Source organism: Prorops nasuta, unplaced genomic scaffold, assembly GCF_024137725.1.
Source record: "Prorops nasuta isolate Cenicafe-Biocafe unplaced genomic scaffold, Cenicafe_Pnas_1.2 PNAS00021, whole genome shotgun sequence".
NCBI classification, from domain to species: domain Eukaryota; kingdom Metazoa; phylum Arthropoda; class Insecta; order Hymenoptera; family Bethylidae; genus Prorops; species Prorops nasuta.
The window spans coordinates 2,037,450-2,051,330 of record NW_027116818.1 but is presented as its reverse complement, the minus strand read 5'-3'; the positions used below and the strand labels follow the sequence as shown (position 1 = coordinate 2,051,330).

The 13,881-nt window shown below is 29.7% G+C and overlaps 4 protein-coding genes and 1 long non-coding RNA gene across 12 annotated transcripts; 2 read left to right on the top strand and 3 right to left on the bottom strand.

Annotated features, from left to right (window-relative positions):
- Positions 1-43: 43 nt before the first annotated feature.
- LOC136781034 (zinc finger protein 271-like) lies at positions 44-3,745 on the bottom strand. Of its 2 annotated transcripts, none has more exons than XM_066739699.1 (8): positions 3,534-3,745; positions 3,080-3,216; positions 2,711-3,000; positions 1,804-2,476; positions 1,510-1,731; positions 1,296-1,438; positions 569-1,221; positions 44-499 (listed from the first exon to the last, which is right to left on the bottom strand). In XM_066739699.1, the coding sequence occupies exons 3-8, from the start codon at positions 2,954-2,956 to the stop codon at positions 481-483; spliced, it is 1,956 nt and encodes a 651-aa protein (XP_066595796.1). In that variant the 5' UTR covers positions 2,957-3,000; positions 3,080-3,216; positions 3,534-3,745; the 3' UTR covers positions 44-480. The 2 variants fall into 2 exon arrangements, with proteins under 2 accessions (XP_066595796.1, XP_066595797.1); XM_066739700.1 differs by lacking the exon at positions 3,534-3,745 and adding an exon at positions 3,324-3,506.
- Positions 3,746-4,575: 830 nt separating this feature from the next.
- On the bottom strand, positions 4,576-5,603 carry LOC136781052 (uncharacterized). The gene is made up of 3 exons (XR_010823860.1): positions 5,381-5,603; positions 5,146-5,191; positions 4,576-4,978 (listed from the first exon to the last, which is right to left on the bottom strand). It is a non-coding gene; the product is annotated as an uncharacterized lncRNA (long non-coding RNA).
- A 1,030-nt stretch (positions 5,604-6,633) lies between these two features.
- On the bottom strand, positions 6,634-7,592 carry RpL28 (ribosomal protein L28). Its single transcript, XM_066739720.1, has 4 exons — positions 7,530-7,592; positions 7,153-7,249; positions 6,840-7,082; positions 6,634-6,758 (listed from the first exon to the last, which is right to left on the bottom strand). Exons 2-4 carry the CDS (start codon positions 7,237-7,239, stop codon positions 6,672-6,674), a joined length of 417 nt encoding a protein of 138 aa, XP_066595817.1. The 5' UTR covers positions 7,240-7,249; positions 7,530-7,592; the 3' UTR covers positions 6,634-6,671.
- A 361-nt stretch (positions 7,593-7,953) lies between these two features.
- On the top strand, positions 7,954-10,007 carry LOC136781051 (leptin receptor gene-related protein). Of its 3 annotated transcripts, none has more exons than XM_066739721.1 (5): positions 7,954-8,281; positions 8,888-8,962; positions 9,040-9,238; positions 9,326-9,465; positions 9,525-10,007. In XM_066739721.1, the coding sequence occupies exons 1-4, from the start codon at positions 8,256-8,258 to the stop codon at positions 9,437-9,439; spliced, it is 414 nt and encodes a 137-aa protein (XP_066595818.1). In that variant the 5' UTR covers positions 7,954-8,255; the 3' UTR covers positions 9,440-9,465; positions 9,525-10,007. The 3 variants fall into 3 exon arrangements, with proteins under 3 accessions (XP_066595818.1, XP_066595821.1, XP_066595819.1); XM_066739724.1 differs by lacking the exon at positions 7,954-8,281 and adding an exon at positions 8,728-8,803 and having other exon boundaries at positions 9,326-9,435; XM_066739722.1 differs by lacking the exon at positions 7,954-8,281 and adding an exon at positions 8,730-8,803 and having other exon boundaries at positions 9,525-10,005.
- A 390-nt stretch (positions 10,008-10,397) lies between these two features.
- LOC136781032 (transmembrane channel-like protein 5) lies at positions 10,398-13,796 on the top strand. Of its 5 annotated transcripts, none has more exons than XM_066739696.1 (10): positions 10,399-10,592; positions 10,749-10,912; positions 11,026-11,348; positions 11,410-11,561; positions 11,641-11,725; positions 11,804-11,952; positions 12,059-12,449; positions 12,518-13,203; positions 13,276-13,409; positions 13,495-13,796. In XM_066739696.1, the coding sequence occupies exons 2-10, from the start codon at positions 10,813-10,815 to the stop codon at positions 13,629-13,631; spliced, it is 2,157 nt and encodes a 718-aa protein (XP_066595793.1). In that variant the 5' UTR covers positions 10,399-10,592; positions 10,749-10,812; the 3' UTR covers positions 13,632-13,796. The 5 variants fall into 5 exon arrangements, with proteins under 5 accessions (XP_066595795.1, XP_066595793.1, XP_066595792.1 ...); XM_066739695.1 differs by having other exon boundaries at positions 10,399-10,671; XM_066739697.1 differs by having other exon boundaries at positions 10,433-10,510.
- Positions 13,797-13,881: the final 85 nt, after the last annotated feature.

Genomic DNA, 13,881 nt, shown 5'->3' with positions numbered 1-13,881 from the left:
AAAATATGGACCATCATATTATTATATAAATATCATCAAGTAAAAAATATATTTTTCAACGACGATCCGCGTTATAAACAGCTACAAGTTTTAAGCTTACAAACAATACATATATGATACATTTGCAGATAATGTAAATTACGCTCCTTGAATGTTCATGTTTGAGTACCTGCATATCAACTACTATTAAATAGATTATGTATAGATTTTCTTCATATTTAATGATTGTATTTTTATAAATGAAATATAATTAAGATACTCCTGAATGTAATTGATTTCAGAAGAACCGTTTAAACAACTGTATGATGTAAAATTACAAATTACTAATAGGCTATGAGTGGTCTGCGAATATCGCGATTTCCATAGCTATTAGGTAAATAATTCCAATATACAAAAATTATAAACTAATTTTTCATTTCGATAGTTAATCAATTTGTTAAATTGTTTGTATTTAATTTCCATCAGTTTTCAGCATTGAAATTACATAAAGAAATATTGCCTGTAAATAAAAAAATGTTAATTATTTGATCATATTAAAATTGCTTCATTTCAAGAATCAGATGCTTACATGCTGTCAGTTGTTCGTACGACAGCCTCGAGAGGATCCCTTCCGGTATTTGCGACTGAAGCTGTAGCCACGGTGTATTCTAAATTCTGTCCAGCACCAGGATGTGGCAAAATACTCTCAGGATTATCATCGGGCGGTACAATTTCTACGACACCACTGGGCTCAACTTCTAATTTCAAATCCCGTACAAGATCCTGTATCGTTTTTGCTTGAGATCGCTTATCCTCAGTCTCTTCATCATTAACCTTCTTCACTGCTGTGTTCCTATAAAGTGCTCTTTCATTTTTTCCACGTGTGTGCGTGTGCATATGCCTCTTCATGTCGCTCCGAACTCTAAAAGGCTTTCCACAAACTGTGCAAGGATGTGGCTTCTCTCCAGTGTGTATTCTACGATGATTCTGTAAGTAGCTGCTAGCCCTGAAGGTCTTGTTACAGTATTCGCAACGATAATTCTTCTCTCCCGTGTGAATTCTTCGATGAACGATTAGAGAATATTTCCGGGCAAAATCCTTGCCGCAATATTCGCATTGATACTGTTTTTGCTCTGAGTGAATACTCGTCGAATGATATTTCAGATCTCCCCATTGTCGAAAATGACGACCACACTCCTCGCACTTATAAGGCTTATCACCACTATGAAGACGTTTATGTACCTGAAGATAAAAATTAATAAAAGATAATAAAAATTATTATATTCATCATTAATTTAATAAATTATTAAACTTACCTTTAATGCACTAGCCGCGAAGAAACTTTTTCCACAAATTTCACACTGATGAGGTCTTTCCCCACTATGAGATCTTATGTGATAAATTAAACTATTCTTATGATGGAATGTTCGGGAACATTGAGGACACGTGAGCTCATCATCTAAAAATATTGTTTTTCAATTAATTTAAATGTATCTAACATTATACGAAATGAGACAAGGAGTATGTTACTTGTTTTTCGCGATTTAGCTGTTTTTTTTTTCTTGGTAGTAGGGGGAATATCCTTTTTTTCTTTTTCTTGTATCTCTGGTTCTGCAATAGTTGGTGTTTGTATATGCTCCCGTGATACTTGATCAACAACATCGGTAGTAATCGTCCACAATGTTGTTTCATTATTTACGGTAGATAAAGCAGACTCTGATTCATCATCAATATGTGCTCCAGTCTCTTCAACTAGAAGAATAATTTTAAAATTACCAATAATATCTATATTTTCGACACACATCTTCCGCTTTTAATACAGACCTACTCCGCGAATACCCTCCATTAAGTCTTCTGGTTCGCTAAATTCTTCTATCACAGTGCTCTCTAAGTTTTGCACACTTTCTGGTACTGATATTGTTATACTCGTATTTGTAGCTTGTGCTATTCTTGTTTCTTGTTTAACTGGCTCATAATGTATTTTCAAATGCTCAAAGAAATTCAATTGGCTATTAAAACTGCATTCACACAGCTGACAGTTAAAATCCTGGCTCTGCAACTGTGACCCAGCTTCTATAGTCTCCTGATTTGATCTTCCACTATCCTTTGTAGAGGAGTTCTTCTTGATCTGTTGCTTCAATTTGCGTGGAATTCTCTTTTTATGTGGTAATGATTTTTTGTGCCCAGGTGCTGGAGCAGTATCTTCGCTACTTTCGGCAGAAACATCAACATCATATTCACTTTTAATATTGATAAATTCTTGCTTCACATTTTGCGTAATTCTCTTAAATGACTGTAATGCTGGATATGCAGGAGGAGGATTTTGATCAGGAACAGTTTGAATGGCGTATGTATTCACAGGTGCTAATGTTTGCAAATGTGTAACATCTGGTAAAGTTGTGCCATCGTGTTGAGACTGGCTGAGAAGTTGCTGCTGTTGTTTTTGTTGTTGTTGAAGCTGGACAGCAACCAAAGCTGCTGCTAATCTGCGGTCATCCTTTGAAAAATGAAGAGCTCATCAAATAAAAACTGATACTTAGGGAAGATCAGGGATATTTGGGAAAAACAGACAAAATTAAAATAATCATTTAAAACCAAATTAGAAGTGTAAATACTATTTCAGATTCTTTAGAATTGCTAAAAAGAAAATTATTTCAAATGATTTGGTGTAATCCATGTTCTGAATAGCCCTGATCTCCCATACCTTAATATTTTATTAAAGAGATTTTACCTCTGTCAAATCATGACCAAGTAGATCATCAGTTTCATAATATTGAGCAGTATTACCATAATCAGCACCAACACCAGCATTAATCATATCAACTACCATGCCTTCAGAAAGTATTTCTCCATTAAGAGTTAATAATGGCACACCTTTGCCCAGAGTTTCTCCATCTGCTCTCTGAATAGTAATAAATTGAGTCCCTTCCATGCCTTCTAATAGCACTGCCTGTGCTTCTTCAGTTGTAACTTCCATATTTTGTTTTCTTATTAAGAATACAAAATTTAAATTCTTCTCATCTATAATATGGCTACTATTAATAATTATAATTTACTAAATAAAGTCCTATGTTAGCCTTTAATTATAACACCTATGTACCTTTCTAAATGACAATCTTATAAAATACATTATTTAATACATATAAATCTCTTGATATAAACTTTCATGTTACTCGAAAGCTTTCGTTCTTTGTTAAATATTGTTGTTTTATTTTCAGTAACAAATGCAGTTTGCACCTAAAATATTTTAAGAATAGCATTAATTGATAACTTTTAGTGCCAGTGAAAATTTAGAGCACTTTAAATTTGTTGATGAAACTATTTTATTTAGGACCATAGTTAACCTTAAAGGGACAATTAATGAATTTCCTTCAATCTTATTATTTATATTATAATCGTAAATTGAAATATTATATTAAAAAATACGAAACTCGCGGGGAATTTAGCTCCATAAATGACAGTCGAGGCAAGGTCACTGCACCCGAAGACCTTTGGAAATCTCCCTTGCATTTTGATTGACAAACTGATCAGCCACAAATTTTGCTTTCTCTCACCTTCTCAAATTAGTTTTATCAAGCAGAATTGTTCCGAGTTCAAGCAGTTTGCGAAATCCGCCGGACGTAAACAGAGCGAAATATTGAAACACTGTAGAACAAAATGTGACAACAGTGCTTGTCTCTTGACGCCATTAAAACGGATGTACCCCACCTACACCTCTTACTGCATACTACAATTATTTTGAAGCCTGAATCGCCATTGCTAATGCTGCATGGCTATTTTTAAATAAACAGCTCAAATAGTACAAAAATATACAGGGTGTACCACTTAAAATAATTTAAAGACTAATATGAGTGAAAGGTTGAGCTATATTACGCACTGAGGCGTGACTTTCTGCTACCTCCCCGCTCTCTCTTTACCATCCCCTTCCATTCGAAAGCGTGCCTTAAGTGGTACACCCTGTATATCACATTTATATTAAATTGTAATATTTTATTCCAAACTGTGAACTTTTAAATCTTTATTTTAAAACTATGGAGCGTGTAATTTATATAAATTTACTTACATAAGTTAAAAAATTATATTTATTAATACCTATTTTTTCAATATAGTTATGTATATACTACACAACATATTGGTTTGTATTTACCGCAATTTTACTTTCTTTCAACACTAAATGTACCGAGGATCTTTTATACACGTTTATTTACATTTAAAAAGAGTCATTTAACTTCCGAATGGTAGCTTTAATGTTAAAACAGTAAAGTCTACTAATCATACTTCTTTTTACATATTATAGTACATAAGCTCCAAATACCAATTAGTTTAGCAGCTATTATTCAAAAATAAAATTGGTTAAATTTTATAAGAAAATAATTTAATTTTTTCGCTACTCAACGTTATGCTTTATCAATTTCAGCACTTGAATATTTTTAATTATATAAAAAGAATAACTCCATGAGGTCATTCACTACTGTACATAAGAATGTATTTCTCATATAACATATTATCAAATTGTTTTGCAAATTTGTGACAGAATATTTTTTTGCAAGAGATTATGTTACAGTAGTAATAATTAGTAGAAGTTTGTTAAACAGATTCAGTTAGGTAATGCTGGTCACTAATCATAGCATTCATAGATTTTAATGGTGGTGCATGTAACATTATTAAATTTTCACACATTTAAGAAATGCAGAAGACAGTTTATTATAACAAATAGTTATCCTCTATAAAGCTGTAATTCACTCTTATCCAAATTCTGTGACAATAAAATCATTTTGCTGAATTAACCAAAAATATTGAAAGTAATTAGAAAGGTATAAATCAACTATTCACAGATAGCAGATAATGTTTATTAATTATAGCGATCGTATATCTTGGTCGTAATATAAGTATACACATTAAATTATTTTTTAACAACATTTTAATTACAATAGAAGTATTAATATTCAATAATTTTAACAGTATTTTTCCTTATTTAAGTAGCTTCCAGTGTCCAATGCTGAAATTAAAAAAAAACATTAGCAATGGAAACAAAAAGAAAAAAAGAATGAAATAAATAATACTATTTAATAATTATGACATTCCAAAATCTTAGTAGTATGTATAAGCATAAAACAATAAATAAAAAAATATATATATAACAATGTAAGTAAAAATTTGATATACCTAATACTGTTTTCCAACTTCTATGGTATATTTTGAAGATCAACCTCTGAAAATATATGCATTGCTTTAAAAAATTTATATGTATTTATTAGGATAATCTAGTGCTAATAAATAGAATCAGATAGCAAATACTATTAACTAATCATGGCACTCAGAGATCTTGGTGGTAAGTATAAATCATCATAAAAGAATAAAAGAGAGAAAATATATAAGTGTAAATAAAAGCTTGATATACCTAATATTGTTTTTCAACTTCTTTGGCCTAATTTGGAGATCGAGCTCTGAAAAAAAAACACTGTTTTAAAAAATTAACATCTATTTATTAGAATAATCTAGTGCCAATAAATAGAATCAGATAGCAAATACTATTAATTAATCATGGCACTCAGAGATCTTGGTGGTAAGTATATATCATCATAAAAGAATATTAGAGAGAAAATATATAAGTATACATAAAAGCATGATATACCTAATATTGTTTTTCAACTTCTTTGGCCTAATTTGGAGATCGAGCTCTGAAAAAAAAACACTGTTTTAAAAAATTAACATCTATTTATTAGAATAATCTAGTGCCAATAAATAGAATCAGATAGCAAATACTATTAATTAATCATGGCACTCAGAGATCTTGGTGGTAAGTATAAATCATCATAAAAGAATAAAGGAGAGAAAATATGAGTGTAAATAAAAGCTGGATTTACCTAATGCTATTTTTCGCCTTCTATGGACTGTTTGAATGATCAGGCCCTAAAAGGAAATATTTGTTTTAAGAAACCAAGTTATATACATTAGGATAATCTAGTGACAACAAACAAAATCAAATATTAAATACTATTTGCTAACCATGCCACTTAAATATCTCTTGGTGATGTAGTATACACACAAAGTAAAATATACTGATACATTAAAGACAATATTAAATTTATAATATCTTCTGGTACTTTACAATTTTGTTGAGTTGTTTTATAATAATGAAGAGCTTTAATTAAAAGCAAAAAATTAGAAAATATATAGATTAAAATAGTTACATATAAGTACCAGACAGATGAAAAATACTATTTATTAATCATGATATTTATTGATTCTTTAGTATATTTCATCATTTGACATTTTCTTTAGTTGGAAAATTGTGCACAAATCCTTTCATATACATACATCTAAATTCTAAATATTCATAGAGTTGAAAGATTCTTGTGTATACAATAGAAAAAGATTTAAAACAAGAATGAGCTTAATAAAAATAACATTTTGCTTACCTGAAATTGAAGAATTTAAACATAAGTATTTTAACATTATGAATACAGCAATCTCAAAGAATGACAAACATATTCACAAAACAGACTTGTCAACATAATAAACTTTTATGATGATTCATATTTGATCAAACCATCAATTTTTATGAAATATATCAGAGAAAGATAATTAATGTGTTAAATTCACCAAGCTTGAAAATAAATCTGTTTTATGAAAAATGCATTTAAAACACAATTTACATTGAAATGTGTATTTATTTTTTTACAGAGAAGTTAATCAGCTTTTTTAGTGACACGTGTCTTCTTAGCAGGTAATGGTTTCTGTGAGCGAAGAACTGCACTTGCACGACGTAGCGCAGCCTGAAACAATTTATTTAGTATCGTTGCCTACTTTTCCCCAAAGAAATTCAATATTAAAAGTTATTGGTAAACATATTTTACCTTGGTAAGGTCTACACGGTATTTGTTAGCTTTAAGTAAGGTTCTCAGCTTATGGAGAGATCTTCTAGCTCCAGCTTTCATTGTTCTCCTGACAGCAGCCTTTGCAGGTTTATTCACAGATTTTGCTTTTTTATAAACAACTGTGAATCCTTTCTTATCAGGTGTATCGACAAGGCCAACACTCTTACGGTGGATCAAGCCAGAATAACGATAGCTACTCAAGTTTGTCAAATTGTTAGGCTCCTAAGATTATGACTTTACATTAAGATGTTACATTTTGTATATAAATTAAACACAATTTATTTGTATATACCGTAGAAAAAGGTTTGCTAATGTTCCTCTTTTTCAATAGAAAGGCGTTGTTGTTGCGGATGATCATCCAATTCAAATGTGACGACATTTTGATAGTTCTAAGATAAAAATAAATTATTTTAAGTAATAGATATAAAATTCAAGTAATAATTTCTAATAAATTATAAGCGCCAAATTAACAGCAAAAATATCCGTGAAACTTTTGGTACACATAGCCTAAAAACTTCGAAGTTTTTTCCAATACTTTCGCGTACTTGGTAAAAATATAATAAAAATTTAATAAATACAAATTTTGTACTTTATATTTTCAAAATAGGTATTACATTTTTATTGTATATATAATTATATTTTAGTAATAAATAATAAAAATAATCTTACCATGTGCTGCACCTCAACTGGAATGAAAAAGAAAGGGGATCGCGGGGCCGCCAGGGGGACTGGGGAGTGGGGACTGGTGGGGAGTGTGGGGACAGGCTTAGACATGATGGGGAGGTGAGGGACGTGAGGAGGATGAGGGACTCTATAACGCGGTTCCTAAATGCATCGAGAAACGTCATACATGGCGGTCAGTCTGCCTGTCATTGCCACACTGCATGGCGCATGCATATTGCATATGTAGTACATTTATGTATTTATGTATACAAATGTATACATAAATACATATGTATGTACATGATTTACGTTACGTTTGTGTAGAATTTGAGCGCTTTAAAGCGTGTATATGCATGACTCAAGCAATCAGGGCGTATTCCAGCATTTCCAGCCCAAAACGCTCAATTTACAATAGTTCATGTAACAGGTATTATATATTGTGCAAGCGTTTTCGGTCTTGTTGTGGAATACGCCCTCAGAAAGCAGCCCTAAACTGGCCTAAACACGCTCCCTCCAGGGGCTCCAGGCTCCAAGTCCAACCGCTCCACTGCCTCCACTCTCCAGGTACTTCGTACCTCCGTGCACTCTGATGCTGATGTCTCTGATGTTGCTAGCCAACACGCAGCAGCTGACTTCAATCATGTTGTTCTGTCTCCAATCTGGCTTCACTTCCTTTCTGTGAAGTGAAACGAAACTTCGTTAAATATACTTAGTTTGTCAAATCAATCTACAATGGCTGGGATTAAAGGTTATTCCTAGTATTTATATGTATTCCTAATAGTACAAAATATCTAAAGGACATACTAAGTACATAAACATGACGTTTAGGTATCCTTAGAGCGTTTTTAGTTTGCTATTAGGATGTTTACGTTATCAGCGTTATTATTTAATACAGATATTTTTTCCTTTCAAATTTAAAATAATATGTAATTAACAGTTTCCAATTTATGATGATAATAATTTAAAAGAAACTTATTAAAACCATAACCTGCATTTCATAGTAGCATCTACCATTATTAGTATATTTAGTATTCTTACAGAAGCAATAACTATACCGTTTTTATTTAGTTTAAAAAAGTATTATTAGATTATTAATTAGCCTCTGTTTAATTATTTTCAACTTGCTTAATATCAATGCTTGTGTACTCTAATTTTTGAAATATTTGTGTTTATACAGTAGATAAATAAGATGTATAGTTATATGTAAACTCTCGATTGTTATTAATATAATTTTTATTTGTTACATATCACTGCTCTTTTATTATTCAACAATGAACAGCGTAAGTGTACAGAATCATTTGTTTGCTAGCAATTAATAGTTTAGCAAGTCTGTTAATTTTAAATTTGTATATTCATTATTTCAGTTTAGTCCTGCTAGCATTTGCTGGTTCAATTGGTATGACATTTGTTATTCTTGGTTGTGCATTACCTTCGTATAAGTAAGTAAAGACTTTGAACATAGATTTTTATCAAACAAATTTGTATAAATATGAATGATTAATATATAATCTTTTAGAGTATGGTGGCCATTCTTTGTAGTATTATTTTATATTTTGTCACCACTACCAACAATAATTGCACGCCGTCATTCAGATGAGTCAAGAAGTGTTTCTAATCCTTGCTTAGAACTGGCAATTTTCATTACTATGGGTTTTGTAGTTTCATCTTTTGCTCTTCCTATTGTATTATCAAGATCCCCTGCAGAATCTCCAGTGGTAATTAAAAACATGATTTTTTTTTTTAATTTAAATGATATTTTTCTACATTTAATTATTAACAAATATTTTACAAATTTTTTGTAGATACAGCCAGGTGCTTGCTATTTAACTCTGGCAGGCAATGTTATTGTATATCTTACATTAGTCGGATTTTTCATGTCATTTGATGAAGATGATAGTGGCTATTCTATGTGGTGATGAATTTTTTTTAATTATTTAACATGGTAAGAAGTATATCTTTTAAATACAAATTTCACTTATCCTGATTATGGGGTTCTTTCAGATTTTTTACGAGATTGGTGGGAAGAGAAAAACTGTGCAGTGCTACGACTGACAATTATGCTCTTATTTGTAACTATTATAAACTTATTGTATACTATAATATAAATCTAAATGTCAATATTCTACAATGCAGTTGATATTTATACAGTAGGCATTACAACCATGGACTAATTTTAAAATTTATAGTTTATTTCAATGTAGGGCTGAAAAATCAGAAATCTTATGCTAAGCTAAAAGTCATATCATTATTTAAAAAATTTAACAAAAACAAATAATGTTTAAATTATCTTCAACAGCCTAAATGCAAAAATATGTAGGAAACAGTAATTTATTTTTGGTTTATTTTATTTAAAATATAGCCATATTAAAATATATCATCTTTTATTGAATGTCCTTTGTTAAAAATAATAGATATATAGATAAGCTTTAATTTTAGGTAATGCTGATAGTGTCATATTCCATGAGTTTTTTTATCACTTAAACCTCCTATTTAATACTATCATAAGTCAAAGTTTTAATATTTCTATGAAATAAGAAAATAAAGCGTTATAGTAAATGCGCATTAGTCTATGTGATAATGTAGAATATATATATACATATATATATATAGAAATGATATAATTATAGGTATTATTAAATTTATTTTATTTATTTTCGTATTGATAAATTCAAATAAATACATAAAAAAAAGCCTTAAATATTAAAATTTTATTATTCATAAAGTCCTTTGCTTTTTAAGAAATTATCCATCATGCGTGATGGATAATTTCTTTCGTTCAAGGTCAAACGGCTATGACTATTAAAATCATTACAATAAAAGAAATGAGACTATGCGGACGAACGGTCTTAAATTCTCATATAAGCGTAAGCGTAGCCAGTGAGCAGGCGCAATGAATCATATGAGTGAATAAAAAATTAATAACATAGTAAACAATGCGGTGACAAGTTTTAAGATTAGAATTGATACCGCAATATATATACATATATGTATGTATATACATATGTATAATGGAATGTATTGTCTCTATATCCATTTTCTTTATTATCCCCATGTCGTCTGCTATTAATGGTTATTTTTCGGCCTTTAAATTTTTGTTGTTTTATAGCTCATTCAAAGATATTTCTTTAAACAACAATGAAACTGACTAGTTAATAGATATAGTGTTTGCTGCTTGTATTAATTTTCAATTATTGTTTAATTTATTTAATTTTTTTTGTGTTATAGATTTTAACTCGTTAATATTTTGTTTGAAAAATTTTAAATCATCTCACTTGCATGAATTTTGATCATGACTGATTTATTAAATTTGGACAATATTGTCCATGAGACAGATGTGCTCAATCCATCTCTGAATCAAAGTGTTCAGGATTTAACATGTACAATTTTAGGCAAGTACTTTTAGCTGCAATTAATTTATTTTTGAATTTAAATTATTATGGTATAATATTTCATTCAGTAGTATCTTAATGTTTTATAGTTAAAAGTTATTGTTCATTTACAGCTATCTCTGATAGATATGAAAATCGAGGAAGCCTAGATTCTAATGTTCCATATACAACCTTATGTACAAGACGTAAGACATCACATTTGCCACTTCAAGAACATGCAGAAGCTATTGCTGATCGTTTGCAGCTAAGCAATAATCTAATGAAAGATGATTCAACGGTGCTAAGAATGGAGATTCTAAGAGCTATGCCTCAATGTTTAGCTGTAAAAAAAATTGTATTGCTCCGATTACAAGATACCATTAATTTACAGTTACAGAAAAGCAAAAATACTTTTTATCAGTCCATTAAACAGAAATGTAGCTTCTTTATTATGAAGGTATTTTATTACATTAATCTATACTTTTCTATTTTTCATTACAAAATAGAAAATATTTTAGCTGCGCATGATTACTCGTTGCATGTACTTTTTTCTGGATCCATGGTATAAAACTATTAAAAAAATTGAGAATCAGTTTGGCAGTGGGATAGTAACATATTTTAAATTCTTACAATGGTTAATACTGCTCAATTTGCTCCCTTGTATTTTAAGGTATTAATAATCAACTATATTTTTTATATTTAAAATTTTTATTGTACATAAGCTAGTTTGATTCCTCTCTTGCTTTCAGTTTTATGTTTATTATAATACCCCAATCACTTGAAAATGCATATTCTCCAAACAATTTTAATGCCTGGGATTTATTAACAGGCAGTGTAAGTAAAATCATTATTTTTATTTATTTATTATATAGTTTCTCAAACTAATTATTCAAATAAAAATTTAATTTTAAGGGCTTTTTTACAAAAACGATATTTTACTATGGTTTTTATAGTAATAATGTGATAGAAAATATATTTGGTAATTTTTGGTATTTTCCTACTGCATATTTTATGACATTGTTTTGTTGCTACATCCTTACTTTTACAGTTGTATCATATAAGTGAGTGAAGATCTTAATAACTTTACTTAAGTATTACTTTTTTTTTTGTTCTTAATAATACTAATTAGGTATTTTTAAATATAATTTAAATGATAATTTCTTTTAGAGTTGTTGTTTCATACAAAAGGTGCTATGCAGAAATAGCAGGTGGAGTACATAACATGTATACAAACAAAATATTTTGTGGATGGGACTTCAGCATTTCCTCATCAAAACTTGCTAAATTATGGTCAGCGTCAATTTACAGAGAGCTCATGGAAAATTTATCAGAGAGCGAACGGCAATTAAGTCTACATTTCTTCACCAAGGCTTTCACATTTTTCATAAGGATTGTTATTACAATTATAGTTTTGTCAATAATATGTGGTGCTGGTGCTATGCTATGGATAATGTTGAATAATATTAAAATGGAAGAAACAGATCCACTCTCTATTATGATTGTGCCTTTAACAATTACTGGAATGATGAATATTCTACCACTAATTATATCTTGGCTGGTATGTCTTTAGATTTCCAATACAATCAAGTCAATTTAGTTAATTTAATAAAGCATTTTGACTTTAAGGCAAGATTTGAAAACTATGCTACCGAACGTGCAAGATTATATATGACGGGTATTAGAATTTATATAATGGCTGCAGTCTTAATAGGATTGTTTCTTAGATTTGTGTTAATTAACAAAAAATCTGGATGCTGGGAGACTTTTTTAGGACAAGAAATATATCGGCTCGTTATTATCGATTTTTGTATATCAATTGTTGGTGTTTATCTTACCCAAGTGGCACGTTCCGTGTGGTACAAAAACTTTTCACATAAAGTTCAAAGAGCCAAATTTGATGTAGCACAAAACACGCTCAATCTTGTATATAATCAAATATTATTTTGGATAAGCTTATATTTCAGTCCTTTGACATCTATTCTAATAATTATGAAGATGGTTATCACATTGTATATTAAGAAGAACTCTTTGTTGAAGCACTATCAGCCACCGCTTCGCTCTTGGAAAGCCGCTCAAACTCAGACATTGTTTTTGGCTCTTGTATTCTTAGGAATGGTTGGAGTTTTAATATTATTAGGATATAGTATAACGAAAGTTGAAAATGGAATTTGTGGTCCATTTCAAAATTATACCTATACCTGGGACTTTTTTATTAATGATATTTTGGCAGTAGATAAAGACAGCATGACATGGACGATTGTTACGCAACTTACTCGGCCTGGAATTTTCGCTGCAGTTTTAATCAGTATGAGGTAAATTGCAGTTTATTTCAAATATATTGATTTCTTTTTATATAAATGCATAAAATTATTTTTAAATCACAGTACGTGTGTATATTTTTTACGAGCTAAAACATTGGCTAGCATAGAGATGGTGCAAATCTTACGTAAAATATTGATTATGCAGGAGAAGGACAAAAAATTTTTATTAAATGAGCTCTTACAAATTCATACTAGAGGTAAGTGATAACTCTACTTGTTATTATTTTGAATTGTAACAATCTTAAAAAACGTTTTATGTTAGATAAAAAATTCATGTTGCAGAGCTGCATAATAAAGCAAGTACAAGTGATAACGAATCTTACACGGATAGTCAATCAGAAGTGCCTAGTCCAGAGGGAGATGATAAAGAATTTGTATTAAAAGTTGAACAGCATCACAGTACACATAATGAATTATGATGAACAATATATCATACCAGAATAGTTAATAAGAATTAAAAATACTTTCTATTATAAATAAAATTTATTTATTTAATTAATTTATAATTATATATATATTTATATATATATTATAAATCAATGTTAAGAATGTAATATATTTAATTTAATTTAATACAAGATTATTATTTATATGCATGGTGTTATCGAAAATATGGGAAGTGTTTTCATAGTATCTGATGTTTCTATGGTTACCTATAATAAATAAGAT

Excerpts from the sequence above, each read along its gene's own strand:
- LOC136781051 (XM_066739721.1), top strand. The coding sequence starts at position 8,256 with ATGGCTGGGATTAAAGGTTATTCCTA. Across the intron at positions 8,963-9,039 it reads TGTGCATTACCTTCGTATAA|AGTATGGTGGCCATTCTTTG; the intron begins GTAAGTAAAGAC and ends ATAATCTTTTAG. Across the intron at positions 9,239-9,325 it reads CCCCTGCAGAATCTCCAGTG|ATACAGCCAGGTGCTTGCTA; the intron begins GTAATTAAAAAC and ends AATTTTTTGTAG.
- RpL28 (XM_066739720.1), bottom strand. The coding sequence starts at position 7,239 with ATGTCGTCACATTTGAATTGGATGATCATCCGCAACAACAACGCCTTT. Across the intron at positions 7,083-7,152 it reads TTAGCAAACCTTTTTCTACG|GAGCCTAACAATTTGACAAA; the intron begins GTATATACAAAT and ends TCATAATCTTAG. Across the intron at positions 6,759-6,839 it reads ACCGTGTAGACCTTACCAAG|GCTGCGCTACGTCGTGCAAG; the intron begins GTAAAATATGTT and ends AAATTGTTTCAG.
- LOC136781032 (XM_066739696.1), top strand. The coding sequence starts at position 10,813 with ATGACTGATTTATTAAATTTGGACAATATTGTCCATGAGACAGATGTG. Across the intron at positions 11,726-11,803 it reads GGGATTTATTAACAGGCAGT|GGCTTTTTTACAAAAACGAT; the intron begins GTAAGTAAAATC and ends TTTAATTTTAAG. Across the intron at positions 11,953-12,058 it reads TTTACAGTTGTATCATATAA|AGTTGTTGTTTCATACAAAA; the intron begins GTGAGTGAAGAT and ends AATTTCTTTTAG.
- LOC136781034 (XM_066739699.1), bottom strand. The coding sequence starts at position 2,956 with ATGGAAGTTACAACTGAAGAAGCACAGGCAGTGCTATTAGAAGGCATG. Across the intron at positions 1,439-1,509 it reads AGCTAAATCGCGAAAAACAA|ATGATGAGCTCACGTGTCCT; the intron begins GTAACATACTCC and ends CAATATTTTTAG. Across the intron at positions 1,222-1,295 it reads TCGCGGCTAGTGCATTAAAG|GTACATAAACGTCTTCATAG; the intron begins GTAAGTTTAATA and ends TTTTATCTTCAG.